Source organism: Pimephales promelas, chromosome 1 (genome assembly GCF_988280905.1).
Source record: "Pimephales promelas chromosome 1, fPimPro1.hap1.1, whole genome shotgun sequence".
NCBI classification, from domain to species: domain Eukaryota; kingdom Metazoa; phylum Chordata; class Actinopteri; order Cypriniformes; family Leuciscidae; genus Pimephales; species Pimephales promelas.
Window position 1 is genome coordinate 44,789,269 of NC_142769.1, and position 23,918 is coordinate 44,813,186.

Consider the following 23,918-nt stretch of genomic DNA (forward strand, 5'->3'; position numbering starts at 1 on the left):
CTTTATGCAAATGTATGGATATTTCACTCAGTGATCACGGTATATACAGTATCAGGTCGAGTGCCACACCTCCATGTGGGCGGCTCCTTTCACCTGCAGTGTTTTAGCAACAGTTCTCTCTCTGGGACACGTGTAGTGAGTCTTCAGCTCAGATGAGCTTGACTTCAGGAGCAGAGGAGTTAGTTACGTTCTTGGCTTGTAGAGATTGATCTAAAAAGGATCAGATTTACTAAAGTATAAAGACTGGAAAGACATGATGATGGCGACTCTCTCTATGGGGAGAGCTGTGAGTGCTTGGGGATACACGGTAGGAACCTTACCTTTTAGATTACTCTCATTCTGTATTTACATATATATAAACATTCATTCTTAATTAAGTACCAGTAAACAGGAAACTTGTGTGACTTAAAATGTGTATTTGTGTCTTGCTGGACTTAAACTGAGTTCATTGATTCTGCAGTCTGCATTAAAGCTGATCCAGGAACAGATTCAAGCAGATCTTCCTTCTGGTTGTGTTTTGTCTGTAGGTGGTTTGTATATGTGGGTGACAGCTATCATGCAGAAACACAATGTTTCTTAGAAACGGACATGAAAACAACAACTCTGTGCTGCCTTTGAAGCACAGATTCATTCTGTACTGCAGAGTACGGGACGTTCATCAAAAGCCAGATATAATGACTGGACAATCTTCAGTCTCAGAGTCAACAAAAGATCAGAGAAGTCAAACAAAAGCTCTTCTGATCAGAGTTGCATTGATAACGTCACCATTTTGAGTTTGCATATTCAAACACATTTACAAAAAGCGAGATGTAATTAAACCGAAACCAGCTAGACGCCGGCGGGTTTGTCCCACATGTCAGACAATGCTGTCAGTCTAGCTGTCAGACTAGTGTCAACTGCATTAAAAATCATTATAGTGTGATGTCGTAACACACCTGGTGGATGTCATTACATGCCAGATCCCACACAAAGAGCACTAGCATGCTATTGTTGTCTTGAGCTTTCATGTGTCAGCAAGCATGTTTTCAAAATTTTTGAAAGATTTTTACATTTTATGAGAAATATTTCATAATGCACTTTTTTTCTAGATCACTAATAAAAGTTTGACTCTTTAGTATCAAACGTCAGTTGTTCTTGCTTCCATTGAAGCTCAATATGCTCTTTAGGTCATTTTCATATCATGCATTTCAATCGGGTTTTACAGAAAGGTTTCCGTTCAGCTGTGGGTGATACGTGATATTATCTAGTAACCAACTCCAAACAAATAAATGTGTTCAATGAATCACTCTCGGTGATATTCAAATGTGTCCAACTTCCTGTTCGTCTGAGAGAGTACCAGTAGCTCATAAATCACAGGAAAAAAATGAATATTCCCTCTCTAGAGCTTTAGGGATATCATTTTGTTCACTTTCAGGTGTGTGTTGCTGTCTGTGGTGTTCGCTTTATACCCTCGGGAAAGAAAGCAGCTCATTTTTCAACTGCTATACAAGTAAAGCTGTGCAAATATGCTGTTTAAACATGCTAATTACTATGTCTTTTTTTCACAGACGGAGGAGAAATCACATTCAGAGGTGAGGACATGTTTTTACTTTCGCAAAAACCACACACACGGGCCCCCCCACATACCTGTGAAGCACATTGCCATCAGTAGTGTGTTTATTCACCACCATTGACCTGTTGTGAACACAAACTGTGGGTGGATTCACGGTCGGGTCTCATTTCACCGCACATCTCTGTGATCTTTACGTCCACCTGTGCAACACACCTCTATTCTGTACATACACCTGCAAACTGTTTCCCCCCTTTGATACCAAATCACAAAGTTGTCTTTCCACGACACACCTGGATCCCTTGTGTGTGCCTCCCTTTCCTCTTCTTTTCATCGGCACTTTTTTTCTTTCCCCTTCTCAATCTGTTTCTCCCCTCAGATCCGCAAGCTGCGTCGAGAACTGGACTCCTCCCAGGAAAAGGTGTCCGCCCTGACGACACAACTCAGTGCCAATGTAGGTGGACACAGATACATAGATCTTTATTCTTTTATTATATCTATGGGGCATAATTAATTCCCAACTCTGTATCTAGTGTCAGTTGTCAACCCGAGGCGTCATATAAATGGTGTTGTCGTAATCCCTGTGACGCCTGTGTGGTTGATTAATGTCAGCGTCGATCATGACCTCATTGGAGTTTCCAGTTGTCTTTATCTTTATTCAATAGGGCTTCAGCAGCACAATCTATTGTATTTTTGTAATACTTTTTCCTACACTTAGTCATTTATTTAAACCTGTTAAGAAATATTTATTTTTTTTGGACGTTTTTAGTGATTACTCACCTATAGGAGAGTTTCAATTGCAAAGAAATTAAGTCACAGTTGTACAGTTGTTGTGTGACACTATTAAAGCAATGAAGTAGAAATTGTGAGATGGTCACAATTTGAGGTCTAAAGACATACTATGAGATATAAAAGTGCAATTTTAAGAAATCACAAAATTCGTCATTTTAATAATAATAATAATAATTTTAATAATAATAAAAAAAGTTGTAATTTCCAGAAATTGTGAGATATGAAATGACAATTTTAAAAACAAAATTGTCGCATTTCTGAGGTAAAACATTTTTCAGTTACTTTTAGTTTAGTTACTTTTTTTAGGGATTAACACAATATTGCAACACATTACTTTACATTAAAGTAACTAAGTAGTGGAATTAGTTACTTTTTTAGGGACTAACACAATATTGGAACACATTACTTTACATTAAAGTAACTAAGTAGCGGAATAAGTTACTTTTTTAGGGACTAACATGATATTGTGACACATTACTTTACATTAAAGTAACTAAGTAGCGGAATTAGTTACTTTTTAAGGACTAACACAATATTGTAACACATTACTTTACATTAAAGTAAGTAGCGGAATTAGTTACTTTTTTAGGGTCTAACACAATATGGTAACACATTACTTTACATTAAAGTAACTAAGTAGCGGAATTAGGTACTTTTTTAGGAACTAACACAATATTGTAACACATAACTTTACATTAAAGTAACTAAGTAGCGGAATTAGTTACTTTTTTAGGAACTAACACAATATTGTAACACATAACTTTACATTAAAGTAACTAAGTAACGGAATTAGTTAATTTTTTAGGGACTAACATGATATTGTAACACATTACTTTACATTAAAGTAACTAAGTAGCAGAATTAGTTACTTTTTTAGGGACTAACACAATATTGTAACACATTACTTTACATTAAAGTAAGTAAGTAGCGGAATTAGTTACTTTTTAGGGATTAACACAATATTGTAACATTACTTTACATTACAGTAACTAAGTAGTGGAATTAGTTACTTTTTTAGGGACTAACACGGTATTATAACACATTACTTTACATTAAAGTAACTAAGTAGCGGAATTAGTTACTTTTTAGGGACTAACACAATATTGTAACACATTACTTTACATCAAAGTAACTAAGTAGCGGAATTAGTTACTTTTTTAGGGTCTAACACAATATGGTAACACATTACTTTACATTAAAGTAACTAAGTAGCGGAATTAGGTACTTTTTTAGGAACTAACACAATATTGTAACACATAACTTTACATTAAAGTAACTAAGTAGCGGAATTAGTTACTTTTTTAGGAACTAACACAATATTGTAACACATAACTTTACATTAAAGTAACTAAGTAACGGAATTAGTTAATTTTTTAGGGACTAACATGATATTGTAACACATTACTTTACATTAAAGTAACTAAGTAGCAGAATTAGTTACTTTTTTAGGGACTAACACAATATTGTAACACATTACTTTACATTAAAGTAAGTAAGTAGCGGAATTAGTTACTTTTTAGGGATTAACACAATATTGTAACATTACTTTACATTACAGTAACTAAGTAGCGGAATTAGTTACTTTTTTAGGGACTAACACGGTATTATAACACATTACTTTACATTAAAGTAACTAAGTAGCGGAATTAGTTACTTTTTAGGGACTAACACAATATTGTAACACATTACTTTACATCAAAGTAACTAAGTAGCGGAATTGGTTACTTTTTAGGGACTAACATGATATTGTAACACATTACTTTTCATAAAAGTAACTAAGTAGTGGAATTAGTTACTTTTTTAGGGACTAACACAATATTGTAACACATTACTTTACATTAAAGTAACTAAGTAGCGGAATTAGTTACTTTTTTAGGGACTAACACAATATTGTAACACATTACTTTACATTAAAGTAACTAAGTAGTGGAATTAGTTACTTTTTTAAGGACTAACACGATATTGTAACACATTACTTTACATTAAAGTAACTAAGTAGCGGAATTAGTTACTTTTTTAGGGACTAACACAATATTGTAACACATTACTTTACATTAAAGTAACTAAGTAGTGGAATTAGTTACTTTTTTAAGGACTAACACGATATTGTAACACATTACTTTACATTAAAGTAACTAAGTAGCGGAATTAGTTACTTTTTAGGGACTAACACGATATTGTAACACATTACTTTACATTAAAATAACTAAGTAGCGGAATTAGTTACTTTTTTAGGGACGAACATGATATTGTAACACATTACATTAAAGTAACTAAGTAGCAGAATTAGTTACTTTTTTAGGGACTAACACAATATTGTAACACATTACATTAAATTAACTAAGTAGCGGAATAAGTTACTTTTTAGGGACTAACACGATATTGTAACACATTACATTAAAGTAACTAAGTAGCAGAATTAGTTACTTTTTTAGGGACTAACATGATATTGTAAGACATCACTTTTAAAAGTAACTCTCCCCAACACTGATAGTCACAATTATGATAATACTATTGGCGGCGGCCAGTGTATATCTATAAAGTATAATAAACTAAATCAAAAGCGAGACTGCAGAACAGACTTGTCAGAACAGATATCTGTCATTTCCACGAGCGAAACAGACTGTGTTTGATTTGATATTTTATGACTAAGGACAAATTATACAGTACAGACTGTGTTTAGTGTTTTTGATATGTCCTCCTGAAGATAAATGTATGTGTAAATCATAAAGACATGTCTAATGCCTAAAGCAAAATCCTGACTTGTAAGTACTAACCAGACAAGATGTTTTAGAGGTACTAACAAAAAAGGAGTTGTGTTCTAAAGACTAGTTTTTCTATTTTTGGTGCATTGCCATGTTTTCCATTGCAAGCATGTGTGTGTACAGTTTCTGACGTAACATAAACATTTTCAGAAGTCGATTTTTGACTGGCATGAAGGGAAGGATTAGTTTTGACGTATACAGCACATTGTTTTGGTTTTGATGATCATATTCATATCTTTAGGGTGTTCAGCTAAGGAACAGTGAGAATATCCCAATAGAAAGAGAAAGATAATTAAAAACATGACCGGGCCCTTGAGACTCCAGTAAAACATGTCAAGGCCCCTGGCGGCCTCTCTGCTTTGTCTGTCTCAGTTATCAATGCTAGGAGGAGCTTCACTGCTTCATAATAATATACCGCTGTAGTCGAGTTATCTGAAGCTGAGCTATCTATGGAACAGCAAAGGAGCTCTTGTAATGTGTGTTCTGACGGGACCGGCTCTCTGAAATGGCTCCCTTTGAACCGCTACCCGTCCCATGGGTGCACAGAGAAACACGTTCCCTCTCAGAAAGACAAATATAGACAGGGAGGCTTTACGGAGACAACTGACAGCTCCCAAGTGTTATGAACTGCTCCGAGACTGGGAGATGTAGATCCAAATGCAGCTTTATTAAGAATAGTCGTACAGGCAGGGTCGAGAATTGGCAGACAGGACAATGGAGAATAAACAAAGGGAATCCAAGAAACAGGCAGAGGTCCGGGCAGGCAGCAATAATCAGAATCCAAGAACAATCCAAAAATCAAAAACCACAAAACAAACACGGAAAACGCTCAGAAATGCAGACACACAGTACAACAAGACTTCGCAAACACTGAACGTGAACACAAGGTATATATAGACACACTAACAGGATGAGACACAGGTGAATGCAATCAGTGAATGAGGTACAGGTGAATGTGATCAGTGATGATGAGTCCGGGCAGTGAGTTCTGGGAAATGTAGTTTGTGTGAAACATAGTCTTATCTGGAGTGCCCTCTGGTGGCTCAAGAGGGCACTCCAGCTGCTAACCGTTACATAGCCCCCCCTTTAAGGAGCGGATTCCAGACGCTCCTCAAACTGTCCAGGAGGGAGGTGGAGCGGAGGCGGACCTGGGGGCGGGATGGAGGGCCAGGCCCGTGGAGCGGAAGAGGACCTGGAGACTGCGGCGGAGCTGGCTGTGGAGGCGACCAGGTCAGAGCAGGCTGTGCAGGCGGCCAGGACGGAGCAGGCTGTGCAGGCGGCCAGGGCGGAGCAGGTTGTAAGGGAGGCCAAGGCGGCGGAGACCCCTCGGGCGGCCAAGCCGGCGAAGACCCCTCGGGAGGCCACGGCGGCGAAGACCCCTCGGGAGGCCACGGCGGCAAGGACCCCTCGGGCAGGCACGGCGACGAAGACCCCTCGGGCGGCCACGGCGGCGAAGACCCCTCGGGCGGCCACGGCGGCGAAGACCCCTCGGGCGGCCACGGCGGCGAAGACCCCTCGGGCGGCCACGGCGGCGAAGACCCCTCGGGCGGCCACGGCGGCGAAGACCCCTCGGGCGGCCACGGTGGCGAAGACCCCTCGGGCGGCCACGGCGGTGATGCCCTCTCAGGACCAGGCACCGGCTCAGGAACAGACACTACAACAGAAATGGTCACAAGGACAGACACAGACACAGAAACAAACACTGGATCGGGAGCAGACACTGGATCGGCCATCTTGTCCGGAGACACTGGATCGGCCATCTTGTCCGGAGACACTGGATCGGCCATCTTGTCCGGAGACACTAGCTTGGAGGCGGCCATCTTGTCCGGAGACACTAGCTTGGAGGAGGCCATCTTGTCCGGAGACACTGGCTCGGAGGAGGCCATCTTGTCCGGAGACACTGGCTCGGAGGCGGCCATCTTGTCCGGAGACACTGGCTCGGAGGCGGCCATCTTGTCCGGAGACACTGGCTCGGAGGCGGCCATCTTGTCCGGAGACACTGGCTCGGAGGCGGCCATCTTGTCCGGAGACACTGGCTCGGAGGCGGCCATCTTGTCCGGAGACACTGGCTCGGAGGCGGTGACGTGAACAGAATCTGGATCAGCAGAAGTGATTTGAACAGTCTCTGAATCAGCCATCTTGTCTTTAGACACTGGCTTGGAGGCAGCCATCTTGTCTTTAGACACTGGCTTGGCAGAAATGACGTGAAGCATCTCTGGCTCGGCAGAAGTGACGTGGAGCGTCTCTGGCTCGGCAAAAGTGACGTGGAGCGTCTCTGGCTCGGCAGAAGTGACGTGGAGCGTCTCTGGCTCGGCAGAAGTGACGTGGAGCGTCTCTGGCTCGGCAGAAGTGACGTGAACAGGCTCAGACTCGGCAGGACTGACATGGAACTCTGGCTGGGCTGTCTCGGCGGGACGAGACTCTGGCTGGGCTGTCTCGGCGGGACGAGACTCTGGCTGGGCTGTCTCGGCGGGACGAGACTCTGGCTGGGCTGTCTCGGCGGGACGAGACTCTGGCTGGGCTGTCTCGGCGGGACGAGACTCTGGCTGGGCTGTCTCGGCGGGACGAGACTCTGGCTGGGCTGTCTCGGCGGGACGAGACTCTGGCTGGGCTGTCTCGGCGGGACGAGACTCTGGCTGGGCTGTCTCGGCGGGACGAGACTCTGGCTGGGCTGTCTCGGCGGGACGAGACTCTGGCTGGGCTGTCTCGGCGGGACGAGACTCTGGCTGGGCTGTCTCGGCGGGACGAGACTCTGGCTGGGCTGTCTCGGCGGGACGAGACTCTGGCTGGGCTGTCTCGGCGGGACGAGACTCTGGCTGGGCTGTCTCGGCGGGACGAGACTCTGGCTGGGCTGTCTCGGCGGGAAGAGACTCTGAATTGGCAGACGTCAAACTCACAGAAAGAGTTGAACTGCTCAGTTGCAGGGCCAAGTCAATATACTGTTTTAGAGTCCAGCTAGGGTCATGCAATGGCATAAGGAAGCTTAGCGGCTCAGATAATCCTCCACGAAAAAATATCATTAAGCAAACCTCGTCCATGCAAGTCAGATGAGCAAGGTCCAAAAAGTCCATCACATAACGCTCAATCGTTTGATTTCCTTGGCGGAGACGCATAATTTGGGCTGCTGGATTCATTTTGGTAACACTGCTGGATCTTGGTGCGGCGAAGTCTTCTGTTATGAACTGCTCCGAGACTGGGAGATGTAGATCCAAATGCAGCTTTATTAAGAATAGTCGTACAGGCAGGGTCGAGAATTGGCAGACAGGACAATGGAGAATAAACAAAGGGAATCCAAGAAACAGGCAGAGGTCCGGGCAGGCAGCAATAATCAGAATCCAAGAACAATCCAAAAATCAAAAACCACAAAACAAACACGGAAAACGCTCAGAAATGCAGACACACAGTACAACAAGACTTCGCAAACACTGAACGTGAACACAAGGTATATATAGACACACTAACAGGATGAGACACAGGTGAATGCAATCAGTGAATGAGGTACAGGTGAATGTGATCAGTGATGATGAGTCCGGGCAGTGAGTTCTGGGAAATGTAGTTTGTGTGAAACATAGTCTTATCTGGAGTGCCCTCTGGTGGCTCAAGAGGGCACTCCAGCTGCTAACCGTTACACCAAGACCCTGTTGGATGTGAGGTGAGGAGATGACCCAGAAGATACATTTACGCTTAGGGGTTGCTCTTTCATAGTTTATGAGTCTTAGCTTTGAAAGTTGTAATATTCTCTTACATTTTCTTTAAAATATCTCATGAGAAATGACTGTAAAACAAATGAGACAGTTGTTGGTATATGGGAGCTGTAATATTAGTTTAGATTAGAATTTTGTTTGAGTTTATATTTGAAGTCTGAGCACAATCTGAGTTGTTGTTCAATCGGTTTTAAAACTCTAGTGTGTGTGTGTGTGTGTGTGAATATTGAGGCTGATGTCAGAGGGAAAAGTCAATTTTTAAAACTCAATTTTATCTCCATTTAATCTCATTGTGGAATAGGAGAAACATTTGATATGTTAAATGTGTTGTTGTTTTTTTTCATTCCTACAGGGAAAATTAGATTTCGAGGGAAAGGTAAATTGTAATGAGAGGGCAAAGAAGGTTTTTGTTGTTGCTTGTTAGTCTGGGACACGGGCCAGAGTTTATATTGCACATCTAAGTGTTTGTTTAAAGGAAATGATTGTTATTTAGTAAGTTTGAGCTTTGCTGCTTCAGTTACATTTCAATAAACGGGTGTCTCATGTACAGGTCATGCAGCTTTGAGCAAAATGCTTTTTTTATTACTCGTCTTATCATCGCAAAGGAGAAAGACATTTTATTTTACTCCCTTGAAGGCAGGTTGCACAATGTATTATATGAATGGAGTATTATCGTGTAGCTATGAGACATGCATGCAACAAAGCCATCATTTTGAACTCTGAAGAACCCTCTTTCTTTAGTTTACCTCTTCTCCCCTGTTGTTCTTTAATAGGCCCACCTGGTGGCAGCGTTTGAGCAGAGTTTAGGCAACATGACCATCCGCCTGAAGAGCCTCACCATGACCGCAGAACAGAAAGTAAATATCGACATGCTTTCATTTGGATTTATCACTCTTGTTCATTATTAGACATAGACAGAATATGTTTTGCAGATGCATTGTCAATAAATATATGTGTGTGTGTGTGTTAGGATTCTGAGCTGAACGAGTTGAGGAAAACCATTGAGCTGCTAAAGAAGCAAAACGCAGTAGCTCAAGCAGCCATCAACGGCGTCATCAACACTCCTGAACTCTCCTGCAAGAGTGAACGCACAGGTGAAGGAGAGAGAATAATCAATAAACCCACTACAACTATACCTTTACACAAAATATATGCAGTTTTAAATGTGCTAAATTAGCATCTATCTTTCACTTTAAAGGATTAGTTCACTTTCATGTTTTGCTGATAATTTACTCACCCCCATGTCATCCAAGATGTCCATGTCTTTCGTTCTTCAGTCGAAAAGAAATTAAGGTTTTTGATGAAAACATTCCAGCATTTTTCTCCATATAATGGACTTCAATGGGAACCAAACGGTTCAAGATCCAAAAGACAGTTTCAGTGCAATCTGCAAACTGTTCAAAGGGCTTTAAACGACTCCTGATGATGAATAAGGGTCTTATCAAGTGAAACGATCACTCATTTCAAAAATAATTAACAAAGTTTAAGTTTTATAAGCTCAAATGCTCACCTTGCTCTGTCCTGTGATGCGCGTCGTGACTCTCCTGTTCGAACTCGTTCATCAAAATGAACAAATCTTTTTTCGAGTCATTTTGTTCGAACGAAATGACTCGAAAAAAGATTTGTTCATTCGTTCAAATTATTAGCAAAAGTTTTTTTTGTTTGTTGTTTTTAAACGTGAACTAATCCTTTAATGAGTTACGCTTCTGCTTTAAAGGGATAGTTCATCCAAAAATTCAAATTCATGTGTAGATGCTTTTCAGACATCGTTGTGTTCTGATTTGTTGATGGTGTGTTGGTTAGTTTTGCAGTTTTTTTACATAATGTCACACTTGATGTCAACTAAAATCTCTGTCCATTTGTCAGGTAAAAATGGTTCGTCCCCCGGAGCGCAGCCGGACCTGCGCATGCGCAGACAGCACTCGTCGGACAGCGTCTCCAGTATCACCAGTGCCACCAGCCACTCCAGCCTGGGCTCCAACATGGACAACCCCGACTCCAACAGCAAGAAGAAGAAGAAGAACTGGGTGAGTACACTCTCCTCTCACTAACATTTAAAGGGATAGTTCACTCAAAAATGACATTTTGTCATCATTTTCTCACCCTCAAGTTGTTCCAAACCCGTATGAGTTTCTTTCTTCTGTTGAACACCAGATATTTCGAAGAATATGGGTAACCAGACAGATGATGATGATATTTTGGTAGTCAATGAGGCTCATCAACTGTTTAGTTACCCATGTTCTTCAAAATATATTTTATACTCATTCAGACTAATACAGTTTTGGACCAACTAAATGAGTTTTGGGTGAACTATCCCTTTATTGTCCTAAGAACTGTTTAAACGATTCTTCATTCTGTCTTTTGTTTGTGTCTAACATTTGTCTTTGTTTTGTCTAAATTGCTTAAACTTAAAATAGTATTATAAACACTACTAACAAACACAGTACCGTGATATGTAACTAAATGCTGCCGCTTTTCCCGAAAACTGTTAAATGCGAAATTTAAGGATAGTGTATTTACTATGCACATAGAGTTTAATATTTTGTACGTCTTGTTTTGCTGTGTCATGCTGGCTGTAGCTGGTGTCCTGTGCTGGAGGTGACGTGTCAGATGATGAATATGAATATGAATACGTATGTTAAATAATAATGACAACAGTTACCCTGTTATGTTTGGACAAGTGTAACATTGATAGGCTAGCAGTCTTGTAGATTTATATACACTACTGTTCAAAAGTTTGGGGTCGGGAAGATTTGTTGTTGTTGTTTTGGCTGGTTTTTGAAATAAATACATTTTATCCCGCAAGGATTTTAAATTGATCAAAAGTGACATAAAAAACATTTTTAATAAAAATAAACTTTTCAAATGAATGATGTTTCCTTTTGTCACAGAATACTGAAAAAAATGTATCTGGTTTCTGCAAAAAAAGCAGCACAACTGTTTTCAGCATTGATAATAATATTAAATGTGTCTTGAGCAACAAATCAGCATGTTACATTGATTTCTAAAGGATCATGTGACTGAAGATGATGAGTATATGCTGAAAATTCGGCTTTGCACCACAGGAATGAATTACATTTTAACATATATTAAAATAGAAAACTGTTGTTTTGAATTCAATTGTAATAATATTTCACAATATTATGTTTTTTACTGTGTTTTTATTTAAAAAATGCATTCATGTGAGCATAAATTATATATATATTTTTTTCTTTACATCATACCGATCCCAAACTTTTGAACGATACACCAACAGTTTGAGTTTTAAAGTCTAGTTTCCCAGTTTGTGTTGTTATTCTTATATTGATTTTAGTTGTTTAAATTAGATATTCAGCTTTGTAGATGCATCACTGTCCTCTTAGCAAAAAACAAGCCATATATCAGCCTGGTGGTCCAGACGGTCATATAGTGTTTTGGAGAACGGCAACCAGCTTAACTAGGTCCCTATTAATCAATTTGTGTTATTGCTTGTGCATTGGTCCTAGTGGACGCATCACTGAGGTGTGTGTGTGTGTTGGTCTTGATGGGTTTTCAGGTGAAACATGGTGATGTAGTTCAGCAAGACTCTCCCGCAGATTTAGTGGTAGAAGTTGTAGACAGTGATTCGATAGTGTCATGTGACGGGACACAAACACACACGGCTGAATGTGCTTTTCTGTGTCTCTCTGTTTTTCGCTTCATGTGGCAGGTGTATGAGGTAAGAGAGTGTGTTAGTTAACCCAGCTTCACTCCTAACCCTGCTAGACGATAGATGCACTGCTCCTTAGCTCGCTGTGCTTGTCTCACTTATCCCTCTTTTTCCCCTTCTTTCCTTTATATTCAAAATAATGTCCTTCTTGAGTCATTATGTTTATTTTAGTGCCGTTAAATCGATTAATCGTGATTAATCGCATCTATCATAAAAGTTTGTGTTTATATAATATATGTATGTGTATATGTACTCTATGTGTATATACAGACATGTATACACACAAACATACATATATTATATAAACACAAGCGTTATGTTAGATGCGATTAATCGATTTGACAGCACTAATTTATTTATACAATTGAGCTGATATTTATTTTAGTACAAAGTGTTACACGGGACAACTGCAAAGTCTGACATTTGTTTCCCTTTTTTCCTGCCCTTCGAGTCATGGGTTCTTGATATTTGAGTTCTTGATTTTAACATGAACCTCGACTTTTAGTTTTTGATATTGAATGCCTAAATGTCGAACTTCTTGATTATATATATATATATTTTTATTGATTTTACATTTCTTGATTTAAACTTTTTAATGAAAAACTTGATTATTGACTATTTTGAATTTGATTATGAACTTCCTTTCGAATGTAAATGAATGTAAACTTCTTTATTTTGATTTTTTTTTTCTTGATTATGAACTTCTTTGTTTAGAATTTTTTACTTTAAACATCTCAATTATGATTTTTTTTTTTTTTTGTTGATAATGAACTTCTTGGTTTTGCAACTCTACCGAAATAGATGTAATTGTTTAAAACTGTCAAAATAACAGTTTAAATGCTCAGCACATTCAAATCTATAGAGAGCCTAAGACCTTCCCTTTCCGGTCGACCACCATGGGACCTTATTTCGGAAAAATATTGTATGGTAGTCAATGGCGAGAGACAACAAATATTTTGATCTCGTCTGAACTGTGCCCTGAATTACACATATGATGTTTGTCAATTTAAAAGATACATTTTAAAGTAAAGAAAGTCGCGGTACATAATAAGTAAAATTTATAAAACATAATATGTAAAGACTACAAACCCCAAAGGCGCAAATTTTCTCTCAATGAATGAAGCTAACTTTACTGAGGCTATTGTCTGTCATTGTTTCTATAGTCTTACGTTTTAATCGTAACGTTATGCCGTCATGCCCGAGTGTTTTGTACCAGACTGCGCACACACGAGCAGCGGATCTCGCTCATTGTTTCGCTTCCTGGGAGATGTAGTTCATTGAGCGATTTTCACATAAAACTATTTTATGACATACTGCGACGTTTTTGACTTTCAGAATTATCTTTTAAATTGACAAACATCATATGTGTAATTGAGTGCACAGTTCAGACGGAATAGATAGATAAGTTGTCTCTCGCCATTGACTACCACACATATTTTTTCCGAAATAAGGTCCCATGAGCCAGAAGCGGAGAGCTCTCTATGCATAAAACATCACAGATAAAACGGCTGCTTTATCTTCAAACATTGATATGGATGATGCCCAACCTTACCTTTTTATTTTCGGCTGTTTCTCCCTTCTTTCTTTCTCTCTCTGTTTTCCTCCCCTGTTCTCAAAGTACTGCTTCCCCTGCTCATACTTTAAGTGCCGCCCTATCGTTTTCCAGTAACTCTCAGCTTCATGATCTTCTGTTCTGTTTGTTGTCGTTGCAGCTGCGAAGCTCCTTCAAACAGGCCTTCAGTAAGAAGAAATCCCCCAAGTCGGCCTCATCCCACTCAGACATCGAGGAGATGACGGATTCCTCTCTCCCTTCCTCTCCCAAACTCCCTCACAACGGCACCGGCACCTCAGCACTGCTGCTCCGCAACACACACTCCAGCTCAATGTGAGTGTGCTCGTGTCTTGACCTGATTATTCATTAAAGGTGAAATGATATATTAATCAGGACATGTGTGCTGTGATTTAGACTGTCGGACTGTCTGGATGGGGAGGCGGAGACTGTGATGCAGTTGCGTAATGAGCTGCGAGAGAAGGAGATGAAGTTGACGGATATTCGACTGGAAGCCCTAAGCTCCGCCCACCAGCTGGACCAGCTGCGCGAGGCTATGAACCGCATGCAGGTGCGAGATTCATCTTCACCTTATTTTCTTGCAGTCCCACCGATCAGATTCATTGGATTGTTTATGTTTTATCCCCGTGTGGGTGGTCTGATAGGTGGAGATCGAGAAGCTAAAGATGGAAAATGATCGTCTTAAGTTGGAAAGCCAAGCCAGTGGAAGCAGGGCGTCCTCTCAAGTGTCCGTTTATAACCCAACTTCAACCCCGACGCCTGGCCTGTCTCAACACAGCCTCAATCTCACAGAGTCCACCAGCTTCGGTACAAGAACGTTTTTTTTTTTTTTTTTGTGAAACTACTAATTGTGTTGCTCCCTAAAGTTTGATTTTGTTGCTGTATGTGAGGGGAAATCATAAAAGTGCATTACAGATCTAGTCCGTCTTGTTTTAGACATGTTGCTGGATGACTCAGGTGGAGACGGAAGCTCTCGGAAAGAGAGCAGACATGTGAAAATAGTTGTCAGTCTTCAAGAGGACGTCATGTGGAAAGAGGTCTGTTCTCCTGCTTTTTTTGCTGGAAGATTTAAAAAAATGCTTGAATGTTTTAAAGGGGTCATGAACTGGCTTTTTAAATTTCATTATATTGTTGTCTGAGGTCAACTTATGACGTTCGCTTGGTTTTTACATTCAAAATGAATAAGTAATAGGCTATTTTCTACCCTAGTTTTGATCCTAGCTCAAAAAAACTCGGTTTTTATGGGCGTCTCACACTGAAGACTTGGAAGTAAACGCCCACTGCTGTGAGTGGATAACAGTTTTGCATATCATAATGAGTTTCAACTCACTCGTCGGTGTACGTGGGGGAAATTGTTTTGAAAACGTCCAATGTTGTAAAATGGCAACGGAATGATTCGCCCATACATGTTCGACCCAGAGTCCGTGTGTTGCACAATTCCTGTCAGATCCAATACAGACGGCACAGCACCGTTCTTTACTCTTAATCGGTCTGCAAATCCAGTCTTGTTTACAAAACAATCCTCAGTGAAATGAAGCAAACAGACGGACAATGTTTTACCTCATCAGCTGGAACGTCATTAAAAATAAAGTTTATCCATGCAGTCCTATTGGAATCCAGAGGAAGCTTATGCAGCGACTGTCTTCTTTCACAACCAGGCGCTGCACAATATTTTGTATTGCTCGGTAGTTCGATCCGGTTTGTCATCACGAGGTAGGCATCTATGTTATTTAGCTATGCATGTAATGCCCGAATCGGTGGGCGGGGCTAAACCAGCCGTGTTGAAGTAGGCGTCGATCTTCTTTTGCGGGGGTGGGGTTTTATCCTCTTTGACGTCATAGTTCCCCACTTTGAAAAACGAGTCGTTTGTTGAGCCTGGTGTCAATAAAAGCTTTTATTGGACTAACAAGGACGTTTTCAGTTCTGAAACTTAAAGGACATTCTTATAATATGATGTCAAAAGCTCAAGGAAAATTTCATTTCTCAGTTCATCACCCCTGTAATGATGTGTCTTCTGTCTCCCACAGGACACCAGGAATCGAGATTTCCTGATCGGCTGCATTGGTGTCAGTGGAAAAACCAAGTGGGACGTTCTTGATGGAGTTGTACGGCGCTTGTTTAAGGTAAAGTAATGAGTTATTGATGATGAGTGGTTTGCATTGATTGTGGTATATTGAAATACATGTATGAACAGTAGGTGTCGCTAATATACCAGTTGCCAAGAAGGCACGGAGGTGACATGAAGTGGTGTATGTTAAAAAGTGTGTAGACCGACTAATTGAGCTCTCTCTGATTAATCTTTTTACTTTTTCATCGAGGTATTTAACAGCGCAATCTCATCCCAAGACGTCATATAACTGATGTCTTGGGACGTCTTTTGACCATACGTCAATATCCGCCTTTTTAGGGTACCCTTAAACGTCGGTTAGATGACGTTATCGGATCCTAACTCTACCCCAGACCTAAACCTACCACGTCACCTAACTGACGTTAAAGGTAAAGCGTCAGTTGTATGACGTCCAAGAATCGTCATACAACCGACGTTTAAGGGTACCCAAAAAAGGCGGATATTGACGTATGGTCAAAAGACGTCAGTTATATGACTTCTTGGGATGAGACTGGGTTATATTTAACATGAAGTGGTTTGCAAAAAGTTCTCTAGTTTAATTTGAGAAAGATGTGGAATCAACACACAATATTATCCAACCACACTGTATAACAGTGTATTACAGACCATCGTTGGGTTTGATTATGTGATTGTCTCTCTGTAGGAGTACGTCAGGCATGTCGATCCGGTCAGTCATCTGGGTCTGGGTTCAGACAGTGTCGAGGGCTATCGTATTGGAGACGTGATCCGGTCCAGCGGGACAGACACACCTGAACTCCTGCCGTGTGGATACCTCGTTGGAGAGAATGACACGATCAACGTCTCGCTGAAAGGTTCACACAGACAGACAATGCTTTATTTGTTATCGCAATTTGTTATAGTTGTTCCAAATCTCGGTTGTCGTTAACATGTGCCTGTGCTTGTTTCACTCAAATCAGGTGTGAACTCCCAGTCCCAGGATTCTCTGGTCTTCGAGACGTTGATTCCCAAACCCATGCTCCAGCGTTACGTGTCTTTGCTCCAGGAGCATCGCAGGATCATCCTTTCAGGCCCCAGTGGCACTGGGAAATCCTACCTGGCCCACAGACTGGCGGAGCATCTGGCCCTGCGAGAGGGAAAACTGCCCAATGAGAGCAGCATCGTCACCTTCAATGTCGACCATAAATCCAGCAAAGTGAGAGTTGTTGTTTTTTTATTATTATTATTATTTTTTATCTGAAATGCTGGTGTGTGAGCCATGTTTTTTAAAATCAGTTCTCTCTAGTATCTAAAAGAGCAAGGTAAATTCACCTTTTCCCTTTAGAAACAAAGCTTTTTATCTTAATAACGAAAACGAAAAATTATTAGCTAACAAGATATGAGCCGATTCCGAAGTCTAGATATCCTTGGACGTTAAAAAGTAAAGATGTATACATGTATTTACTAGGAGTTGCGTCAGTACTTGGCAAATATAGTGGATCAGTGCAGCGCAGATGGGCCGGAGACTGAAGCCCCTCTTGTGCTCATCCTGGATAACCTTCATCACGTCAGCTCACTGGGAGAGATGTTCAACGGCCTGCTGAACTGCAAATACCAGCGCTGGTCAGTCTGCCTTTCATGCTTTTTATTATTATTTTTTTTTAGTTTTTAATCCTGAAAGAAATGAAGAGTTTTGTTCAGTAGGGACATCTTGAAGTGATTTAAAGTGGAAGACATTTATAATGTTACCAAAGATTTGCTGTTCTTTTGATGTTCCTATTCATCAGGGAATCCTGGAAAAAAAATATATATATATTAAGCAGCACTGTTAATAATTTATAATAATCTGAAATGTTGCTTGAGCAGCAAATTAGCATGTGAAAATGATTTCTGAAGGATCATGTGACACTAAAGACTGGAGTAATGATGCTGAAAAATGAGCTTTGCATCACAGGAATAAATAACTATTTAAAATATATTTAAATGGAAAACACTTATTTCAAATAGTAATAATACTGTATTTCACAATATGTCTGTTTTTACTATATTTGTAGCTAATGAATGTAGCCTTGATAAACACTAGTACCATCCCCAAACTTTTGAACAATAGTGTGTATTTATATAATTTGTATTAGTCAAATATCATGTGTTTATGTAGACACTACGCAATATTCAGTGTATACAATATATAACAGTCAAAAATAAAACATACACACGAACACAACAACAAGTGAGTGTACAGTTAAAGGTTTTATTTTGTCTCTCTGTGTTTGCAGCCCGTATATAATCGGCACGATGAGTCAGGCGACATCTTCTGCTCCAAACCTGCAGCTTCATCATAACTTCAGGTACAAAACTGCTCTCTATGTTGTTCTTCAATTAGCACTAAAAATTATACATTAGCCTTAAAGAGATAGTTTACTTTGAAATTCATTTTTGGTATGATTTAGCTTACATCAGGGGCATCCAAGATGTAGGTGTCTTTGTTTCCTTTGTTTTGTGTTTATCAGTCATATAATGGAGGTCTATGGTCACCACCTCAAAGAGCATGCACAGAGAAGTCCAGATTAAACATGATTTAATGAATTGTAAATGTAAGTACACATTGATGGCCTAAGACACGAAACGAGTGGTTTGTGTGAGAAAACGAACAGTATTTACATTGTTTTTACCTCTTGTTACCACAGCCACAAAGCGCCCGCGCTCTCAGATCACTTGGATGTGGCTGTGGTTACAAGATCGTTTTCTCACACAAATCGCTCGTTTCGTGTCTTAGGCCATCAATGTCTACTTACATTTACGAGTCATCAAATCATGTTTAATTTGAACTTCTCTGTGAGGTGGTGACCATAGACCTGCATTATATGACTGACAGACAAGAACGGTTTGACCTAAAAATATCAAAATTGAAAATACTGTGGAAACAAAGACACCTACATCTTGGATGCCCTTGAGGTAAGCTAAAACATACCAAAAATTAATTTCAAAGTGAACTATCCCTTTAATGGGGAAACTGCAATGGAGTGACCTCTAGGTGGCGCCATTGCACTATTGTTCAAAGCAGTGATGAGAAGTCCTTTTGAACATCCAAATGAACAGTAGAATAGATGTAAAGATAGATGATATTATTTTTTTTTTATTGATTATAACTTTTTAATTAACATCTTCTAAGGCAGTGATGATGTTAACGTGAGCATCATGTGTTTTCCGTCACAGATGGGTGCTGTGTGCTAATCACATGGAGCCGGTGAAGGGTTTCCTGGGCCGGTTTCTGAGGAGGAAGCTGATCGAGACTGAGATCGGCAGCCGAACACGGACCCTGGAGCTGGTGAAGATCATCGACTGGATCCCTCAAGTCTGGCACCACCTCAACCGCTTCCTGGAGGCTCACAGCTCCTCTGATGTGACCATCGGTACGGAGATAAACCACCATTCTGAAACCCAATATTAACAGACGTTCTCAGTGTTACTAATTTGCTCCACAAGTGTTGAATTTGATTGTCACGTGTCTTCGTCCAGGTCCACGTTTGTTCCTGTCGTGTCCGATGGATGTGGACGGTTCTCGTGTTTGGTTCACTGACCTGTGGAACTACTCCATCATCCCCTACATGCTGGAGGCTGTGAGAGAAGGCTTACAGGTAACATCTGCCCTCGTTTATAGTCAAATCCACATATTCCGACACTAATACGTTTTATTAAATGTAACTGTAAAAGTCACCTCACACAACATCCTTCAATCTTCCTTCTGTGTCTATCTCTCAGTGTAAGTGTTGATTCAATCTCTGTTTGTTTGCATTTGTTTAGCTGTATGGTCGCAGGGCAGCATGGCAGGATCCTGCGCTGTGGGTTCTGGAAACTTTTCCCTGGGCAGCTTCTCATCAGCATCCTGATTGGCCAGCTTTGTTGCAGCTCCGCCCAGAGGACGTGGGCTTTGATGGATACTCCGCCTCCAGAGAGGGCCTTAACAAACAGAGCACTCAGAGCGACAGCGACGCCGACCCGCTGGTGAGTAACACAAGCAGGAGTGAACCCATGAACTCGTACTGCTCTCAAACGGTTTTATGTTTACATATACAAATACAAAATATATTATTTTCTGCAGTAGTGTATTATTTTTAAAAATAATTCTTCAAATCGGGGACATTATATGGTCTTGGAAGGATTGCTCAAGAAAATCAATGATTGAACATAATTTATAAACATAAAAATGTGTGTAAATTCTCACTGATGAATCAGCGGTCATGATCACATGTCCTGCCGAATACATGTTCATTTATTTTTACTGAGGTGAATTAAATAAGAATAAATTAATCATGGGCAACAAATATGTCAGCAAATAGAGTATGCCACTTATTTTAGTATTATTCATGTATGTATTATTATATATTATGAATGATTATTAAGCTATATATATATATATATATACATTTTAATTATATTATTATTTTATTTAATTATATATTTTCAAGTTTTATTGATTTTGCTATCTTTTTCCATCTTCATTCACACACCGATTTTACATCTTCTTTCATGTTATTTATATTTAGCTTTAATTTATTTGTATTTGTTTTAGATAGTAATTGTAGTACTTCAAAAATCATCTAATATTTATATTTTATTTAAGTTTTATTTATTTATTTTTGTCACTTGATTTAAATTAACAAAAATGATTTTTAAAAGCTTCAATTAACAATATATTATATACACTGCCAATAACAATACATTTTGGCAGTGTAATATACACCGTTAGCTAATAATAATACAATATATTATTACACTGCTTAATGTTAATGTCAACACACACACACACACACACACAGACATATATACGTATATATATATATATATATATATATATATATATACGTATATATATATATATATATATGGGCTGTCAAACGATTATTTATATATAAAATACTTATATTTATATATATATAATATAAATTATATATAAATTTATATACAGTATATACATGAAAATATGTCTTAAATATATACAAGCATGTGTGTATGTATGTATGTATATATATATATATATATATATATATATATATATATATATATAAACGATAAATCGCATCCAAAATAAAAGTTTGTGTTTACATAATATTTGTGGGTGCACTTTGTATAATTATTATATATATAATGTATAATAATTATATATATATTTCTCCTCAAACACATATTATTATTACATCTGGGCTGACTGTTATTTGTGTGTATCGTGTGAACAGATGAACATGCTCCTGCGTCTGAAGGAGGCGGCTGGCTGCTCCAACCCGCAGAGTTACGACAGCGACTCCAACAGCAACAGTCATCATGACGATATCCTGGACTCTTCCCTGGAGTCCACACTCTGATTCAGCCTTCAAATCAAGTCTACATGAAATCACAACGGGTGCTGGCAACCCAAATAAAGACGAAAATATATAAAAAGATATATATATAAAGAAATATATAAATGGCAAAACGCAATGGCACTCTAAGCTGCCTCTTGAGAACCACTTAAATTTTTACATCGGCAAAATCAGAAGAAAGTCCTTTGTCCCAATTTTTACCTCAAAAGTAAAAGTGCGGTCACGTGAGCGAATTTCTGCGAATTGTCAATAGTGTAGCGACGTATAAATCCATGTGACCAACTTCGCCCTGTCACGAAATTACAGATTGCGTGGATTCCTATTGAAAGAGTGGATTTCACCCGCAAAATGTGACCACACCTTAACAATCGGAGAAACTTTGGCGCACATGCAATGCTCGCTTGATTTACTACCCTCTACTGGTCAAATGGCGGAGTTACATCTTCAGACCACCATCGCCTTTCCCTCTATTGATGGATTTGCTCATGACTTTACAAAACCAGCTTGATCGGATGCTGACCATCGCTTCATGTTTAACGGGATAAAGATATGGATGAAATAGCATGGAGCTACACTTTTGAGTTTAGACTTATTTATTGTGACGATTGGGGGAAAAAACAAACTCATTTGCCCTCCCGCATAATAATGTCTTTTTTTAAAGCACCTGCTGACCGCATGATCCATTGTTGTACTGTAGCACAAAGCCTATCTATCTGTTTTTTACACTCGATCGCTCTCTGTTTTTGGTGCTGAATGGAATCCGGTGCCTTACTCCATTTTGTAAAGAAAACGGCACTATGTTTTATACTTCCGAAAAATGCTGATTTGATTACGTTTCGTAATTGAGCTACAGGGCTCTGCGCTACTCTTTGAGTTGGCCTAGAATAAACAGCCTCATAGTCATCATATCATATCAGAGGTGCGACATTGTGAGGTTTGAAGAAGAGGAAGTGGATAAAGGGAGCTTTGTGTAGCCTACTTTTCAGGCACAGTTACAATTTCTAGCATCACTTTCTTGAAAACGTTCAAATGTGAGACAAATGATGCCTTTACACACGTGAAATGCATATAATCACTAATGGCGAAGTGCATCTCGAGTGGTTTAGCTGTAAGGCGTTGCTTGGTGCTTAAAGACCTTCTCAAAAACATCTTGGCAAAAGCACCGTGTGCTGCAGGAGAACTCGTTCATTATTTGGTGTATGAGTATTACCTCATTGACCATTTTGGCCTTTATCGTGTACATATCTTGCATTCAATGTAAAAGAGTAACAAGGTCCACATAGACATTGGATTCGTAATATACTGCTGCTTCGTAATGCAAGGACGCCTCTTGGGGGTTTGTACATAAAAGTTTTATCTTTGATTCTCTATAAAGGAACGTGATTTGGATGGATAGTAAGTTTCCTTGCATGGGAAAGCATTATATATGGGGCTATTTCAGTGTTTTCACCTTCTTTACGTTGTCTAATGCTGTTCGAATGGCACTACAGGGTTTTAGTTACAACATCGCTTCCATTTCACTCCAGCGTATGATTCCTGTAAGTCATCGATCCTATGCAACATCATCGCGGATTTAAAACGGAAGCCAAATATCGAAGCTCTGTAATGCTGTCAGCACTGCCAATACATTGTGTATATAATTTGTGAATAATTTTAGGATATGTGCCTAATATTCTTTGATGGATTATGATGATGAAGTCATTTTAAGCACAAATGTTGTATGTGATTGTTGTAACTGAAACGGGAGGGCTATAATCGAACAGAACCCGTGTCACTGAATGTGTACTTTGCTGAAACCTTGTTTCTTGCTGTAATATATCAGTGTAAATATTTGACTACCCTGCAGGCTGCATTTTGCTGAATAATCTTTTTCTAGCCATTTATAACAGTGCTTGGAAATATGGAATATTTTGTGTACAGTGTCTTTTTCATCTTACCGGTCGTCTAGGTTCCCACGGATGATCTGTGAAACGCAAGACGACCCACGAAGATTTACTGATCCCATTACCAGGTTTAAATTATTTCTAATTCAATAAACCTAATGATTATTTATTGTTTATTAGTTTTATGATGTCTACATTGCTTCATGCAAAGAAAAGAAATTATTCAAGAAATAAATTCATTTCATTTTGATATCAACTTTTTCCATCACATCATATCTTTAACAAAAAATAAGAGTAATACAACAAATGCAATAAAAACCACACTTCATACCTGGAGGATGATTTGCCATGAGTTTTCTGTGTGGTTTTAAAAATATATTAATTTATGATTAAATTAAGGGATTAATATAACTGTAAGGGATCTTTTAGGCTACCTTTTGGTTTCGAGTGGCTAACATGCCGCTGAATACAGTGGCCGTCTGAAACATCAAGAACTTGCCCTTATACTTCTATATTCAAATTCATTCCATGCTAATTCTCTT

General features: G+C 39.4%; 1 protein-coding gene and 1 long non-coding RNA gene across 6 annotated transcripts in view; one reads left to right on the forward strand and one right to left on the reverse strand.

Annotated features, from left to right (window-relative positions):
- nav2a (neuron navigator 2a) overlaps positions 1-23,712 on the forward strand; it is a 273,752-nt gene extending 250,040 nt beyond the window's left edge. For all 5 annotated transcript variants that reach the window (XM_089130002.1, XM_089130008.1, XM_089130019.1 and 2 more), the window contains 18 exons: positions 1,548-1,571; positions 1,929-2,003; positions 9,584-9,667; positions 9,781-9,904; positions 10,677-10,837; positions 14,211-14,383; positions 14,465-14,618; positions 14,713-14,875; positions 15,005-15,105; positions 16,096-16,191; positions 16,840-17,008; positions 17,114-17,349; positions 17,602-17,756; positions 18,410-18,481; positions 19,350-19,546; positions 19,653-19,771; positions 19,938-20,138; positions 21,371-23,712. In XM_089130002.1, the coding sequence (XP_088986128.1) occupies positions 1,548-1,571; positions 1,929-2,003; positions 9,584-9,667; positions 9,781-9,904; positions 10,677-10,837; positions 14,211-14,383; positions 14,465-14,618; positions 14,713-14,875; positions 15,005-15,105; positions 16,096-16,191; positions 16,840-17,008; positions 17,114-17,349; positions 17,602-17,756; positions 18,410-18,481; positions 19,350-19,546; positions 19,653-19,771; positions 19,938-20,138; positions 21,371-21,496 (2,430 nt within the window). In that variant the 3' untranslated portion in view covers positions 21,497-23,712. The remainder of the gene's footprint in view (positions 1-1,547; positions 1,572-1,928; positions 2,004-9,583; positions 9,668-9,780; positions 9,905-10,676; positions 10,838-14,210; positions 14,384-14,464; positions 14,619-14,712; positions 14,876-15,004; positions 15,106-16,095; positions 16,192-16,839; positions 17,009-17,113; positions 17,350-17,601; positions 17,757-18,409; positions 18,482-19,349; positions 19,547-19,652; positions 19,772-19,937; positions 20,139-21,370) is intronic.
- Positions 19,434-20,121, reverse strand: LOC148998490 (uncharacterized). Its single transcript, XR_016168267.1, has 3 exons — positions 19,852-20,121; positions 19,715-19,751; positions 19,434-19,567 (listed from the first exon to the last, which is right to left on the reverse strand). It is a non-coding gene; the product is annotated as an uncharacterized LOC148998490 (long non-coding RNA).
- Positions 23,713-23,918: the final 206 nt, after the last annotated feature.